This window comes from Pezoporus occidentalis, unplaced genomic scaffold, assembly GCF_034315485.1.
Source record: "Pezoporus occidentalis ecotype Australia unplaced genomic scaffold, CSIRO_AGI_Poc_V1 ctg92, whole genome shotgun sequence".
NCBI classification, from domain to species: Eukaryota; Metazoa; Chordata; class Aves; order Psittaciformes; family Psittacidae; genus Pezoporus; species Pezoporus occidentalis.
Window position 1 is genome coordinate 1,854,991 of NW_026916284.1, and position 13,970 is coordinate 1,868,960.

Below are 13,970 nucleotides of genomic sequence, written 5' to 3' on the forward strand. Positions count from 1 at the left end.
ATTACAGGTCACTGGTCACTGAGCTGGGATGGTGGCTGCACAATACAACAGGAGGTTGCTAAGAGGAAAAAGGAGGTGTTAAATGTAGGGGAATTCTCTTGTAAGAGCTGTCAGCAATGACCTCAGCAAGGGAGAGCAAGATGTGCACAAGTATTTGGCAAAGAGCTCTTGCAACACTTGGGTTTCAGGGAGTGGCTGGGTTCTTACGTGCTCAGAAGAGCCAAGTGCTCGAGGTTCAACCCAGTGAAATCCCCTCAACAGAGCTCAGATGAGCCCCTTGAACCAGGCTGTTTTCCTACCTGAGGCCATGCAGGAGCATCTCTACCTGCCCAAACCATCAGGCCCAGCTCAGCCCGTCCCCCTGCCCCCGTTTACTGCCCCATTTTAACCCAGTAACAGCCCGAGCACCGAAACCTCCTGCTCTGGAGCTGCCCCAGCAGCTGAGCCCTGCGATAGCGGCTCTGCCCTGCTCAGCTGGAGCCAGCAAGAGCCACTGGCTTTATCTTGCCCTGACATCCCTTCCCCATGCTGCAGAAATCAGGCCAAGCAGATGGTGATGGCAGAAGCGACAGCACAGAGGGGAGCCTGACCCACGCTGCTCTGTGTGTGCTCACGCTGCGAGGCTTGGACCTGGAACAGCACGAGCTTTCCAGCAAACCAGGGCTGAGCTGCTGGAGCTGCTCTTGGTTTTCCACAGACCTCGGCTCCTTTCCATCCTTGGGCAGGGCAGCAGCTCGCAGCTCCCAGAGCCTTCCTGAGGATGTCCCTGGGTCTGCCCGGGCTGAGCTGGGGAGCCACAGCTCAGGACCAGGACACTGAGCAGGATTAAGGCAGGTGAGCCTTACTGGTAACATCACTTACCAGAAACACTCACATTCCCAAACATTCCTGCGTGCATTTTCTTTCTTTTTCTGAAGAAACCAAGTTAAATTTTCATATGAGGCCATTTAGAAAAGAAACAAGAGTGCTGATAAAGAACCCCAAATCTGAACATTGCCAACACGTATCTAAAAGCTGATACCTTCCTGAAAACAGCATCAGCTATGGAAAGGGAAGAGCAGGCAGCTGAATTCACAGGCTACCCTTTATAAGCAATTACCATTTATTACTAAATGCAAGTGAAATCCCATTAAGACTTTGGGAGCTTTAATGTTCAGTGTAGAGCAAAGACAGTAGCCAGCCAGCAGCATAACCCTGCCATTTCCAGGTTCTCTCTTGCAGTGTGACCACACAGGAGGGTGTATTTAGCAGTTCCTTCTCTGTGTCTGGGAGGAGTCCATGTGCTCACAGCCTGCAGCGTTGCAGAGGGGCCTTCCTCCCTCGGGAAAGCAGAATTGGCTTCTTCATGGCTGGTGGGTACCCAGTGGCTGTTATTGTTCGTGTCTGAACAGAGACAGAAACTGCAGAGCACTTGGGTCTGAGACAGAAAACACTTTAGCTAAAGAAAGTGCTTGAAGTACGGAAGGTACACAGATCAACATCCGATTTAGCATCTAAAATACTGTGGTTTCCTAACAGGAATGAGCTCCTAACTTTGCAGTGGGGGAAGTCAGTATTTGGCTTTCAGCACAACCCTGCCTGGGTGTATCTGCAACTGGAGCGTGCTGCAGCCAGGAATTCCTGGGCAGTGAAGGGAGCAGCTCATCTTGACTGATCGCTGTGGGTCTTTTACAGCCTCTCCTGTGCACTGGTATGTGTGGTGCTGCCTGCGAGCAAGGAGATCTGCAGGTGCGGAAACACTGAGTTGGACTGGCTGAGAAATAACCGAGCTCCACCAGAACCTCTGCAGAGGGCTGGGGGCTTCCTGAGGATCTGCAGCTTCCCAGCCTGAAGGAAAGGCTGAGAAGATCCATAGGTAATCCTGACTGCATTCAGGACGTTGCTGGAAATCGCTGAAAGAGAGAAAAGCTCAGCTGGGAATGGGCAAACTCTTGTGTGATTTTCAATCAATTAATGGAACATTAAAACCTAACCATCATTTTAAAAGATGCCTCCCAATGGGTGCTCTGCCTTGATCGTTATCACTTCCAATTGCATGCTTGCAGTCCCCACCCAGACACCATTCCCAACACTCACCCTTTTTATGGGTACAAGAATCCTTTGCACCGGATAGGAAATCTGTTGTAGCAACACTTCTGCCACCTCCAGCTTCTCCGGGCTGCCCATGACCTCGCTGGTGTGGAACAAGGTCTGTGTTAGTACATTGCCTCTCGCTGCTGAACAAGGAGAGAAGTCCCAACACTCTTAAGGCCACACGGGCCAAAGTTACCTCTTGCTTTTCAATATGGCAAAAATTGAGCTAAATCAGATCTGCGCTAAGATGAGGGCAAGGAAAAAACTGCTGAAATACCTTTAATACAAAGCAAAGCTTTTGTAAGAGGAGGTCAATGCAGTCAAATCTCATAGAAGGCAAGAACACAGCAAAAAAGAAATCACTTACTTCCACAAAATGATGCAACTTGAGACCGTTTTAAGTTCTCAAAGCAGCCAGCTTGCGGGAGGATGCCAGAGATGCCCATGTACTTCGGAGGACACATGGATCCTTGGCTGGTCCAAGGAGAATGGTAGGGTTTGGTTTTGTACAAAGGAACAACGAATCTCAATGGGGAGGTAGCACAGCTCCTGGACACTGAAGAGGAACATGGGCGAAAATGGCAGTTCCAGGTATAGGAGCAAGCAGGGAGTTTCACTGATGAGTTCCCCTGAACTCCAGTGATCCTACAGGGACTGACCTGGTGTCTTGGAGAAAGAAGAAGAATGGGAGTAAGAGATGGTATTTTGGAGTGACTTTTTATAAAGGCTGAGCTTCATTTCCCATTTCGAAGCCTTCTTCTTAGCTGGGTGGATGGCTTTTTGTTGGGAACCTGAAAGAATGAAAACCATGGTGTGAAATGGCTTAAATGTGATAAAGGAGCAAATTCAGCTGGGAAACGTGGGTCTTGATTCAGTGTAAGATCCTTCCGACTCACTTTGGGGAGGAGGACTCCTTTCCATTTGTTTTACTCCAAGTTTGACAGGTAGCTTTTTCTCTAGGGTATAAAGAGTAAGCATCGCTTAGCACCGCACCTTTCTTACACAGCCCTTTCCTTACTCACTTCAGCACTGCTTTTTTCCCTCTTTCAAATTGCAGTATGACTTAGACCTGGCATGCCCTGTACTAAGCAATCACAGTATTTTAAGCTGGTGCATCCTAAATACTGAATTCACAATAAATACTAAACTCAGATGAAACCACCTTTGCACGCAGGCACAGCTCTGCTCCAGACTCCCTTTGTTTTGTCCATACTGGTACAGCGGATGCTCCCATTCCCAACGAGCTGGAAGCCAGAGTCACAGCTGTAAGTCACGGTGGAGTTATAAGCAAAGGTTTTTACACCTTCACCGTCATGTTTTCCGTTGCTAATGTGAGGAGGTGAAGAGCAGGTAATTACTGCAGGGAAAAAGGTCAACATAAGCATTGCTAAAAGCTTCAGTAATAATGAAAATGCAAAAGGTTTCTTGAGTCCATCTAAAACTCAAAGACAATAAACTTCCAGACAGCTGACGAGGGGTAAAAACTGGCACTGAGATCTTCCTTGATTCTCTTTCTTTTTGTTCTTTCTCTTGTCACATCTTTCTCCTTCTCCATTCCCAGGGTCCCAGAGCACCAACAGACCCCTTGCCATGCCCTGGCCGGTGGTTCCTGCAAGCCTCATCCCATCGACTTCGCTGCAGCCTTAAGTCATGAGAAAATAGGTTGAACTTGTGGGAACAAAACTGCTGAAAGGCAGTGTCAGCAGCACAATGGGGATTTCTCAGCTGCGGTGGTGGTGGTGGAGCTGCCGCATAACATAACAAAAACAATGTATGAAGACAGGCTTAGACTGGACATCAGGATCTACTGGAGCAAAGTCAGAAATAAGGGTGGATTAACCTTACATTCACAAGTTGGAAGTGTACTCCATGCAACATCATTTCCTTTAAGCTGACACTGGATGAAATGACTCCCGTTTAATCTGTACCTAAGTGAAAATACACAAGAGAAGAAGCATTTGCGTAACTATTCAGAAACAGAGAATACAGGTTTTTTCCCATTACCTGTCTGCTCAAGAATGGAGAAAAGGCAAATTTAAAGCAAGGAGATGTGCACACTGATGCACACACTGATAACAGGAGAGCTCCTTCACCTTGCTGTCTGCCAGGATTCTTATTAATCTGGTTTTTAGGTGATTCTCTGCTTTGGAGTGAGCATCTTCCATTGCAAGGATGGGAGCATGTGCTGAATCCTAGAATGGTTTGGGTTGGAAGGGACCCTAAAGCTCCCCCAGCTCCAACCCCTGCCAGGGGCAGGGACCCCTTCCACTACAGCAGCTTGCTCCAAGCCCCTGTGTCCAACCTGGCCTTGAACACTGCCAGGGATGGGGGATGCAAATGCCAGACAGCACTGAGGTTAGCCACGGATTCCCACACGGGCTCGGGTTTGCTGAATCAGGGACTGTTTCCCCCTGTCTGCTTCCTGGCGGAGAACAGCACTGGGATTGATGCTGCTGGCATCCAGTGCCTTTCCCACGCCACTGCCACCCGCTGGGATGAGGGGGTGAGGTGAGGAGCTCCCTCCTGAGCTCATGCAGCATCTCTAAAGGCTGGGACTCAGCCCCAGCTGCTGCTCACACCCCAGCAGTGCTGCAGTACCCGGTGTGCTGGACCTGCTGACAGCCCCGCTGCGGCGGTGGAGGGCAGGCTCCCCGCAGGCTCCAGTGCTGCCTCCTCCCTGGCACGTTGCTTTTGGGTCGTAAAGGTGTAGCTGTTCTGCCAAAGGCTTGCCAGGAAAGCCAACAACAGCAGGGACCAGTGAGGGGCAGTGAGGGTCTCTGTGTCACTTGGGATGGATTGGCTTCCTGGAAGCTCCATACATCTTGTCCTGACAGCACCAGCACCTTTCCCAACCTCTGATTTACATCCTTCTGCTCAAAAAAGAAAAAAATCACAATTTGGGCAGGATCAATAGTATCTGATCTTGCTTATCCAGATAACGTTATTCCTCCACCCTGATGTGGTGTTTCCAAAGATCAGCTGAACTGCAGAAGGGTGGGACATGCTGTCATTTCCCCAGCATCCATCCCAAGGGAACATCTGGAGGAAAAACCCCGGTGTTGTATTTGAGGCAGCTGTAAAGACTGGCAGAACGAGCCAGATGATACCAGCTAATTCCTGCTGGGGAGGGAGGGATACAAGCTGGAGATGCAGGAGCTTCCCTTTGCATGTCAGTCTTTTGCAAGTGGCCCTGATTGAAAGCAGGCAGAAAGTGTGAGTCAGCTCAGTGAGTGATGGAAAGAGTGCTTCACTGCAGTCTTCTGGACATCACTGACCTTTAAACATTCCAACAGAACCCCTTTTTATTCCATATATCTCAAATATGCTAAGCTGAAATGTTCAAGGCCAGGTTGGATGGGGCTTGAAGTAACCTGGTCTAGTGAAAGGTGTCCCTGCCTCTGGCAGGGGGTTGGGACTGGATGAGCTTTGAGGTGCCTTCAACCCAAACCAGGCTGGGATTCTATGAAATATTTGAAGCAACTTGTTTTGATGCATGTAGTTACAAACTGAATGTACAACCAGCCCTGTTCGGTTGATGCACAGGGGCAGTTCAATCTCCTCTGCATGCACTTGATAGAAAAGGCAGCCACAGATTCAAACCCAGTCCCTTCCCTTCAGCCATGTCTTATTCCTTCCCAGCCCAAAGATGCAATTCAAATGGGAAAAGCAGCCCCATGCTCTGCCCTCTGAGCAGCACCACAGGAGTGATACACAGTGAAACAACATCCCAGCATCCCTGCCCTGGACCACAGCTTGTATTCCAGCAGCAGTGTGCTGGAGCTTAGAGCACTGCCCCGGGACTCACCCGTCCTCACAGAACACGTTCACTCTGGCACCGAACTGCAGGTCTGTCAGTGTGACCAACCTGCCCCCGGGCAGCGCTTCTGGGTCCCCGCAGGCTTTCCCTGCCGGAGAATGAGGCTGGCGTTAGCAGAACACGCACCGATGGGGAATTCCCGAGCAAGGAACAGACTTCGGGGGTTATACCCAGTGGGACCAGTGTTTTACTTCACAAGCGTCTTGCAGGAGGGCAGAGGAAGCTGTTTGCGGAGGTATTCCCATCTCCATAGGTTAGCAGTAAGTTACTCAGCTGTGACAAAGGTATTGCGGCCACACCACCAGCCTTCATATTACATGGATTTCACCAAGAAACACGTTTGCTCTGCATTTTGAAGTGCAACACAACTGCAATTCGGCACCTGTCCTGTGCATGTACCCCAGCCAGATAGAGCCATATGGAGCAGAGCAGAGATACTCACTCCTGCACAGCTCAGCCGCTTCTGACCACTCCAGGTTTTCAAGGCAAGTGCTGGTGGGGGAGCTTTCCGAGGTGTTCTCATAGCCGGGGCGGCAGACGTAGCTCACATTGCTCCCAACAGGAAAGAAGTTAATCCTCTCATCCACCTTGGAGAGGGCAGCGAACCTCAGCCTTGTCGGGGCAGCGCAGCTCCCTGGCAGTCAAGGAAGCCTGACCTGAAAGAGCTGCCCTGGGGGAAGCATGCAAAATAAACCCCGGCATTGCAGAGCTGCTCTTGCTATGGTGCTTTTGGAAAGCTCCTCCTGTTCAGCACAGGTTATGGCTGGTTTCTTACCAGGCTGCTATTCTGCTGCATGCCCTTTGGCAAAACAAGGATGGAGATGTGATAACGGCGCAGGCAAAGCTGTTAGTAGGAAATAAGGAGTCGCAGCCTCTGCAGCCTCTGACACCCAGGGTTTGGGAGGCGCAGGAGCATCGTGGGCTCCAGCCACCATCCAGCTGACCCCATCACTGACCAGCAGGGATCCTGCACCCATCAACAAGCGGCAGCCATGGGAAGTGGGTCTGTACCTTGCCAGGGGTGGTGATGCCACTGTAGAGCAGCCACAGTAAGGGGCAGAAGCGTGAAGCCAAGCAAGAGGCTCTTTGGAGCTGGGTCTCAGAGAAAGGAGGTATTTACGGCCGCAGGGCTCGGGCAGCGTGGACCAGCGTGCGCCAGGCAGGCACTTCACCATGTCTGATCTCCCAGGGATTTTGATGGTGCCTTCGATGCACGTGTACATCACGCTGGATCCAATAGGAAAGCTGATGGTGTGCTTATCAACGGATGGCCTGGAGTAGGTCATGGGAGGTGGGGGCCCACAGTCACCTGTGGTAAGAGAAGACCACTTTGGGTGAGGCCTCCATTCCCTGGCCCCTTCCCCAGCCCCACTGAGCATCCCAGCTCCTGGGCTGGCCCAGGCTTCTTCTGCAGGCAAAGGTGCCAGGCAGGACTGCATCCATGAGAGCATCAAGCAATGGGTCCCCCCAGGCTTGGGGATGGTGGTGGCATCACCCACCCCAGCCCCAAGCAGCAAGGTGGGATCCAGACAGGTCTCACTGGTCCTCCCCATACATCCCATGCTCCTGTACTCACCACGAGCCACAGGCATGCCCAGGAGCCCCAGCAAGGGCAGGAGCAGCATGGAGTATCCAGATGCCCGTGCACCAGCAGGTACCCTGCAGGTCAGGGTGCCTGGGTGCTTCCCCCATCCTGGTTCTCCAGACTTCATTGCAGTGATTTCTGTGCTCCTCTGTCAAGCACGGCTAGCTCCAAGGGGCTGTTTCTGAAGCTGGGAGGAGATGCAGCCCAGGAGACCCAGCCAAGCCTCTGCAACAGTGGAAACCTTTCCAGAACACCCAGGGAGCTAAACTCTGAGTCAGGGACGTAGAGAGCAGCCAAGGGTGGGGGACAACTGTCATCCACAGCTCAGGCAATGCCTCTGGTCCTCCTGCCTCACCATGAGTGATGGGGGGATAACTCAACCCTTTCATTTGACTTGAGACTGGCTGTAAGCACTAGTTCTTACCAAAACCAAATGCTACCAGAGCAGAAAAGACCCTCACCCAGCCCCAGTCTGTACCCAGGGTAGGTAAATGCCCCCTGGTTATTTGCTGGCAGGTGATGCAACCAGGATCTTCCCTAAGCAGGGTTAGGGAAAGAAAAAATAGAAGCATTTTCCCTTTTGCTTGCTAATTTGTTTCTTGATTGCCTGACTCATTTATAAGCAGGAATGGGTGGGAGTGAATACATCTGCATACTGACTAACAGGCTGAAGTATCCCTGACATCAGTCAGGATGACTGAAACACACTCTTAGATACACGGGGGATGTAACACCCAGTTCTTACTCGTGCTGATGGGTTTTGAGCCTTGCACACGGAGATAAGACACTTGCTGTTTGCAGTCTCAGGTGAGCTCAGCGCAGAGAGGAACGAGGTGTCACAGGAGAGGGTACAGCCCAGCTCTCCCTGGGGCACAGGCAGTACTGGGGTGGGTCTGAGAGTGCCCCTCATTGCAGAGGATGCTGCGGGGATAATGCACAGCTTGCATTTTCAAAGCATCTTTCTGCGTAAAGATGGGAGGTGCCATCTCTTCCCTGGGTGCTGTTTGGCTCTAGTAACTTTTACAGCAGCTCTAATAAAGCGTTCATCTGGCAGTGATATCCCACTGTAAACCACTTGGGCAGGAGATGAATTAGAGTCTGGATCAGAAGAGCCCTTGGACCACGCTGGAAATCAGCCAGACAGATCACAAGACACCATGGTGGCACCTTCAGCTTTATTGCAACCCGCAGGGAAGGAGTAGTTGCTGCATCCCAGGGCCACACAAACTGTAAATCATCATTTACTGAGTAATGCGAACAAGCTTTGGGTTCTGATTCTCTGCACATCAAGTTACAATATCTATTCTCAGCATTTGCTTGCCAGAAATAAGGATGTTGAACACGACGCCAACAGAGGTATCTGAGCCCAGTGCTGGATCAGAAACCTCTTGCTCTTAAATCCAGGGGTTAGCAAGCAGAAGCCTTTACAGAAGCACTTCTGTGTAGTCACCCTTAACTAGATGTATAGAAGTCATGAGCTAGATTAACAGGAAATTACGTAGTTCAACACTCACTGCATTGCTGTTTCTAGATAGCAGGAGAGTGCTGTGCTGTGAGAGGCTGAGCGCAGCGCAGGCAGAGGGTGAGGCGTATGTGCACAAACACCTTCAAAGAGAACCACTCATCTCAGCTGGAAGTTTACTCCTGTGGACTTCAGTCCCCCTCCTCTTGGCTTGGCAGTGACTCAGAGCTCCGTTTACTTTCTTACTACACTTCCTGATAGAAGATGTGACACAGCGCACTTGTTACCCGGCAAAACAGACTTGTCAGGTTTAAGGAAAAGAGCAAAAACCCCTCTGGGCTCCAGCATCTAGCGCAGCAAAAGCAGCCTCCTATGCACTGCTTATTACTTGTCTGGCTATAGGCATACAAGCACAAACCATAAAGCTGCTGATAATCTCCTTATAGATACCGTGGCTAAATAAACTGCGTGTTCATCAAATGAAAGGGGATCTTTACAGTGCGTTTTTGGACTCAGTTGTTCAGGTTTTCTAGTTCCACATTTAGTTTTTTAACCTCCAGCAACAGCTTTTGTATTTCCAGCAGAATTTTCACTTCTGCTATAGGCACACCGCATTCGAAGGCTGCTTTAATGTAACGAACCTCTTCGCATACATCAGCATCACCATCCTTCTTCTGTCAGAAAGTAAAGCAGAACAAACAAAACCCAGGAAAAAAGGATGTAAAACTGCACTGCAGCAGATGGGAGCCAGCCGCTCCTCAGCTCGAGGCTGAACTGTCCCACTTGCCTCAACACAGACCCCATTCCTCACTGGTACCATCAAGCAAAAGCTTTTAAGAAGCTCAAGCAGTTCTTTTCCATACTAGATATCAAGCAATAACCACCCAGACCATGGTACTTACACACTTGGGCAATGGTGTCCAGTTGCCATCAGGCAAGCATGTGGCTGTCGAAGACATGTCTGAAAGGTGGTATCCCTGGAAGCATTCAAATGTAACAGTCTCATTTGTTTGGTACCACATTTTACCATCCAAAGTGCTATTCAGCCTTCCATTGGCCACGTGTGGTTGTGGACACAGAACTGAAAGGAAAACCCACAGCAGAAGGCAGCTCAGCAAGAGGCTCGTTGGTATGTAGAGAGAAAAAGACCCCACAAAGCTTGTGATGCCTGAGGCAGACCAAGTGGACCTGAATCTGTGAAGCCATGGAAACCAGATGTTAAAGCCAAGTTCCGTCCCCAGGCTCTTCAAGAGAGGGGGCAGATGGTCAGGACACATTGGTTGTTTTCTGTCTCAATTTGGCCATCCCCGTGCAAGAGGCTGCAGACATCTCTCAGTACAAATGCGCACTGAAGAGAAAGCCAACAACGATGGTGGCTCCTGACCTGCCTTAGAGCCTCCTTTGTACCTGAGCATCCAGAAGAAACCAGCCTGGTAAGCACCAGCTTTGAGAAGTTTGTTTCTTCTGCAGAGGGGAAGGCACTAGGGAAACCCTGAGGACAGACACAGGCACATGATGCTGCACCCCAAGCTCTCTGCACGCTGCTGGTACCCACCGGGCTGGCAGGAGGGCAGAGGAGGGTGCCAGGTGCTGTCAGCCAGGCACCGGCTCTCGGCATCACCACGCAGCACGAAGCCTTCGTCGCAGGAGAAGCGCACGACTGCTCCATAGGGAAACGTGAATCTCTCTGGAGCCATCCTGCCCCTCTCGACCACGGGCCTGGGGCACCGGACCACTGCGGGAGGAGAGCAGAGCGGTGGGTTTGGCTCTGCCCTTCCCCAGGGACAGCGGGGACCCAGGTCTGGTGGGGCAGAGCCACAGTTCCTGGTGCTCTCTGCATCAGTTTTATAGTCAGAGCCCCAATTCCTGACCATCTGATGGCCATCAAGGTAGGACAACCAGTGTCTCCTGTTTCCACATGGATCATCGCCAGTCCAGAACTGTCAAGCCTGTGAATAAGCCTACAAAGGAAGCAGGATCTCCCAGCAGCCCTGCTCGCTTTTAATCCCATTGAGTGCTAATTGCCCCCAGGTCCTGGCTTCAGTTTGGTCCCATACAAGAAAAAACAACTCACCCCTGCACTCCGGGGCAGGTTTGCTCCATGCCAAGCTCACCCCATCATCAGAGGTGCAGTAGATGGAGTCGTCCCCAATGAGGGACATACCCTCCACACATCTGTACTTCACTTCTGAGCCGTAGAGGAACAGCTCCGTTTTCAAGCTGGAGTGCTGCCCATTGGTGAGTTTTGGAGGGGGACCACAGGCTGTGGGAGAACAGGGAAAGGGAAGATGAAGATTTCCTTCATTTAGCAGGGAAATAACAGGAGAAGCCAGTTCTCGATATTTATACATCGGGTTGCTCTCCTTAAAGTCTTCCTCGCTTCTCGTCAGCACTGGCTCCACCAGTGTTCCCAGAGTGGCCCAGCTAGCCACCCCAACCCAGCACAGCACGTGTGCCAGCCTTCAGGCAACCTTCCCTTACCCCTCCTCTTCTCCATGAGGAACGATTCTGCTCCTAAACAGGGTCAGGGAACCGTGGGTATCATAAACCTCTTGAGCCCCCTCTGAGAAGTGGCTGCAAGTCCCATTCTCAACATACGTAATTCTAAAGCCATTTAATGATGTGACGTGGACCCCTTCTCCAAGAATCAATACTCAGGTGATTTCTTCACTGCTGCCCCTACCCTTGCAGAGATGCAGTTGCTGACACCCGCTGTTGGCGCTCACCTTTGTCGCAATATGGCACAGGGGGTCTCCAAGTCCCATCAGACCAGCACTGGATCCTCTGGCTGCCCCTCAGCACGTAGCCATGCTCGCACTGAAGTTCCACCTGCTGCCCAAAGGTGTATTCATCTTTCCTAGGACTGATTTCCCTCCCGTGTTGGATATCCGGGCTGGGACACTGCACCTCTGAGGAACACCAGCATCAGAAAGAGTTTCCATAGATGGGGTCAGGAGGGAAGAGCAGGAGACATTCACAGGGAGGTGTTTTCCCATAGCAGTGGCCTGCAGACCTAAAGAACTTGCCAGGCAGCCTGTTAATGCTGACAGGCGTCTCTAACCAGGCCTGGCATGCTCAGGGATGGCAATTATGTGATAACAGCCATTCCTCTTGGAAGGCAGAATGATCCAAGCCCTGTAATTAGCTATAAATTGTGCTGAAAGGATGAGACATTACGAGCTGCATCACTGTTTGAACAGCTAAATAATCAGTGGGAGTTGCAGCTATTTCTTCCCAGCCATGCTACCCATTGAACAGCAAGCTGATCAGCAGTGAGAGCCAAAGATCTGCTCAATAAAGCCCTTATGGCACGGCAGCACTAGTGGGTGTTCTGGAAATGATGTTGTGACCGCATCATTAAATTGATGCAAAGGCAATGGTGTACTTACCCTGGCAAAGCCTTGGGATCGTGGTCCATGTGAGATTTTGAAGACAAGTGGTTACTGGAGATACTCCAGGGAGCAAAGTATAGCCGGGTCTGCAGGAGTAGGTCACGGTTGTCCCAACTGGAAACTCGCGCTGAAGGTTTCGCTCCGTGTGGTCAATGACAGGAGGGTAGGAACAGTGACCTGGTGCCGGAGTAAGGGACAACATTGACCCTCAAAGCTGGGGGTGAGGCTGAGCCCTGCCTGGGGGATCCCAGTCTGTCCCTTGGGCACTGGTGGAACCACAGAAAGAAGCCAAGGGACAGCAGCAGGAGCATCGCACAGAGCAAAATATAATGAGACAAATTCACCAAAGGATGGACAGCAGCGGCTGCAGAACAGCCCTGCCGTGTCACCCAGGGGCGATGGAAGAGCAGAGAGGACCCCTGCCCCAAAGGTGGGGCAGCGCAGCTCGCTGTGGTACCACCGTGCAGCCCCGCTCCTGCACACGCTTTCAGTGAAGGACAAGCAGGTGATGGCCCGTGGGACACAAGGTAAGGAGCAAAGGGATCTGTGCGTACCTGGGATGCAGCTGGGCACCCGTGGGTACCATCTGCCGCTGGCCAGGCACCGCACCGTGCTGGTGGCTCCCAGGGGCACGTAGCCGGGGTCGCACGTGAGCGTGGCTGTGCTGCCCGAGGTGAAGTTCCATGCAGGTCCCAGCTGTCCATGGGTGATATCTGGGACGGGGCACTGAGCCTCTGCGGATCACAGAGTCACAGCACAGTTTGGGTTGAAGGAAGCTTAAAGCTCATCCAGCTCCAACCCCTGCCACAGGCAGGGACCCCTTCCACTGGAGCAGCTTGCTCCAAGCCCCTGTGTCCAACCTGGCCTTGAGCACTGCCAGGGATGGGGCAGCCACAGCTTCTCTGGGCACCCTGTGCCAGCGCCTCAGCACCCTCACAGGGAAGAGGTTTTGCCTAAGAGCTCATCAGGGTGTTCTTACTAACTACAGCTGCAGCGACCAACTGTCAGTGCACCTTCATCTGGTAAGTAAGAGAAGACAGATCAGTTTAACAAATGCAGTGACTGAGGCTGATATTAGTGGTTCCTAAGTGTGCTTAAGCAGCCATCACCCATAGGACTTTAAACCTGTGTTTTTATCATTGTACACCATCAAATGCTATTCCTGACAGCACTTGCTCTAACAGCTACAACTCACCTGCATGCTGGGGTGGGTGACTTCAGAGCCCTGGCAGCCACTTCCAGCATCACATCTGCACTGGTCCATGGCAGGACTGCTGATGCTGCCTTTGGTACCACTACCCACAGAAAGAGCATGTCTCTACTCATAAGTGCCTTCCCCAGGCCCCAGCTTAGGTATCAGCACACCCCTGGCAATGCTGAGGTTTGGAAAATGGACTGAGAAGCATCATGAAGTAGAAACAGATGATAATATCTAACAATAAATAGGGTGCAAAGGTGGTGCTGGCAGGAGGGGGCTCTGCAGGGAGGCACTGGGGTGGGCTGTGCATCCTGGCAAGTGTCTCAAATGGCTTATTTTTAAAGGAACTGTCAAGTTCGAGACAGAAACAGGGTTATTCCTCTTCCTAGAGACATTAGTCAGCAAACACCCACGTCTCCTGTGGGTAGGGTGACAATTCACCA

General features: G+C 51.5%; 2 protein-coding genes and 1 long non-coding RNA gene across 7 annotated transcripts; 1 reads left to right on the forward strand and 2 right to left on the reverse strand.

Annotated features, from left to right (window-relative positions):
* Positions 1-10: 10 nt before the first annotated feature.
* Positions 11-8,577, reverse strand: CD55 (CD55 molecule (Cromer blood group)). Of its 5 annotated transcripts, XM_062605426.1 has the most exons (11): positions 7,467-8,577; positions 7,011-7,199; positions 6,333-6,524; positions 5,879-5,978; positions 3,919-4,001; positions 3,236-3,430; positions 2,970-3,029; positions 2,733-2,864; positions 2,441-2,629; positions 2,077-2,173; positions 11-1,892 (listed from the first exon to the last, which is right to left on the reverse strand). In XM_062605426.1, the coding sequence occupies exons 1-10, from the start codon at positions 7,600-7,602 to the stop codon at positions 2,082-2,084; spliced, it is 1,368 nt and encodes a 455-aa protein (XP_062461410.1). In that variant the 5' UTR covers positions 7,603-8,577; the 3' UTR covers positions 11-1,892; positions 2,077-2,081. The 5 variants fall into 5 exon arrangements, 4 of the variants coding, with proteins under 4 accessions (XP_062461410.1, XP_062461408.1, XP_062461407.1 ...); XM_062605424.1 differs by having other exon boundaries at positions 11-1,706; positions 7,011-8,577; XM_062605423.1 differs by having other exon boundaries at positions 7,011-8,577.
* Positions 2,128-4,042, forward strand: LOC134156973 (uncharacterized). Its single transcript, XR_009962152.1, has 2 exons — positions 2,128-2,188; positions 3,635-4,042. It is a non-coding gene; the product is annotated as an uncharacterized LOC134156973 (long non-coding RNA).
* Positions 8,578-8,700: 123 nt separating the features above from the next.
* C4BPB (complement component 4 binding protein beta) lies at positions 8,701-12,076 on the reverse strand. Its single transcript, XM_062605441.1, has 5 exons — positions 11,664-12,076; positions 11,012-11,200; positions 10,493-10,672; positions 9,840-10,018; positions 8,701-9,611 (listed from the first exon to the last, which is right to left on the reverse strand). The coding sequence occupies exons 2-5, from the start codon at positions 11,097-11,099 to the stop codon at positions 9,450-9,452; spliced, it is 609 nt and encodes a 202-aa protein (XP_062461425.1). The 5' UTR covers positions 11,100-11,200; positions 11,664-12,076; the 3' UTR covers positions 8,701-9,449.
* Between the last annotated feature and the right edge of the window lie 1,894 nt (positions 12,077-13,970).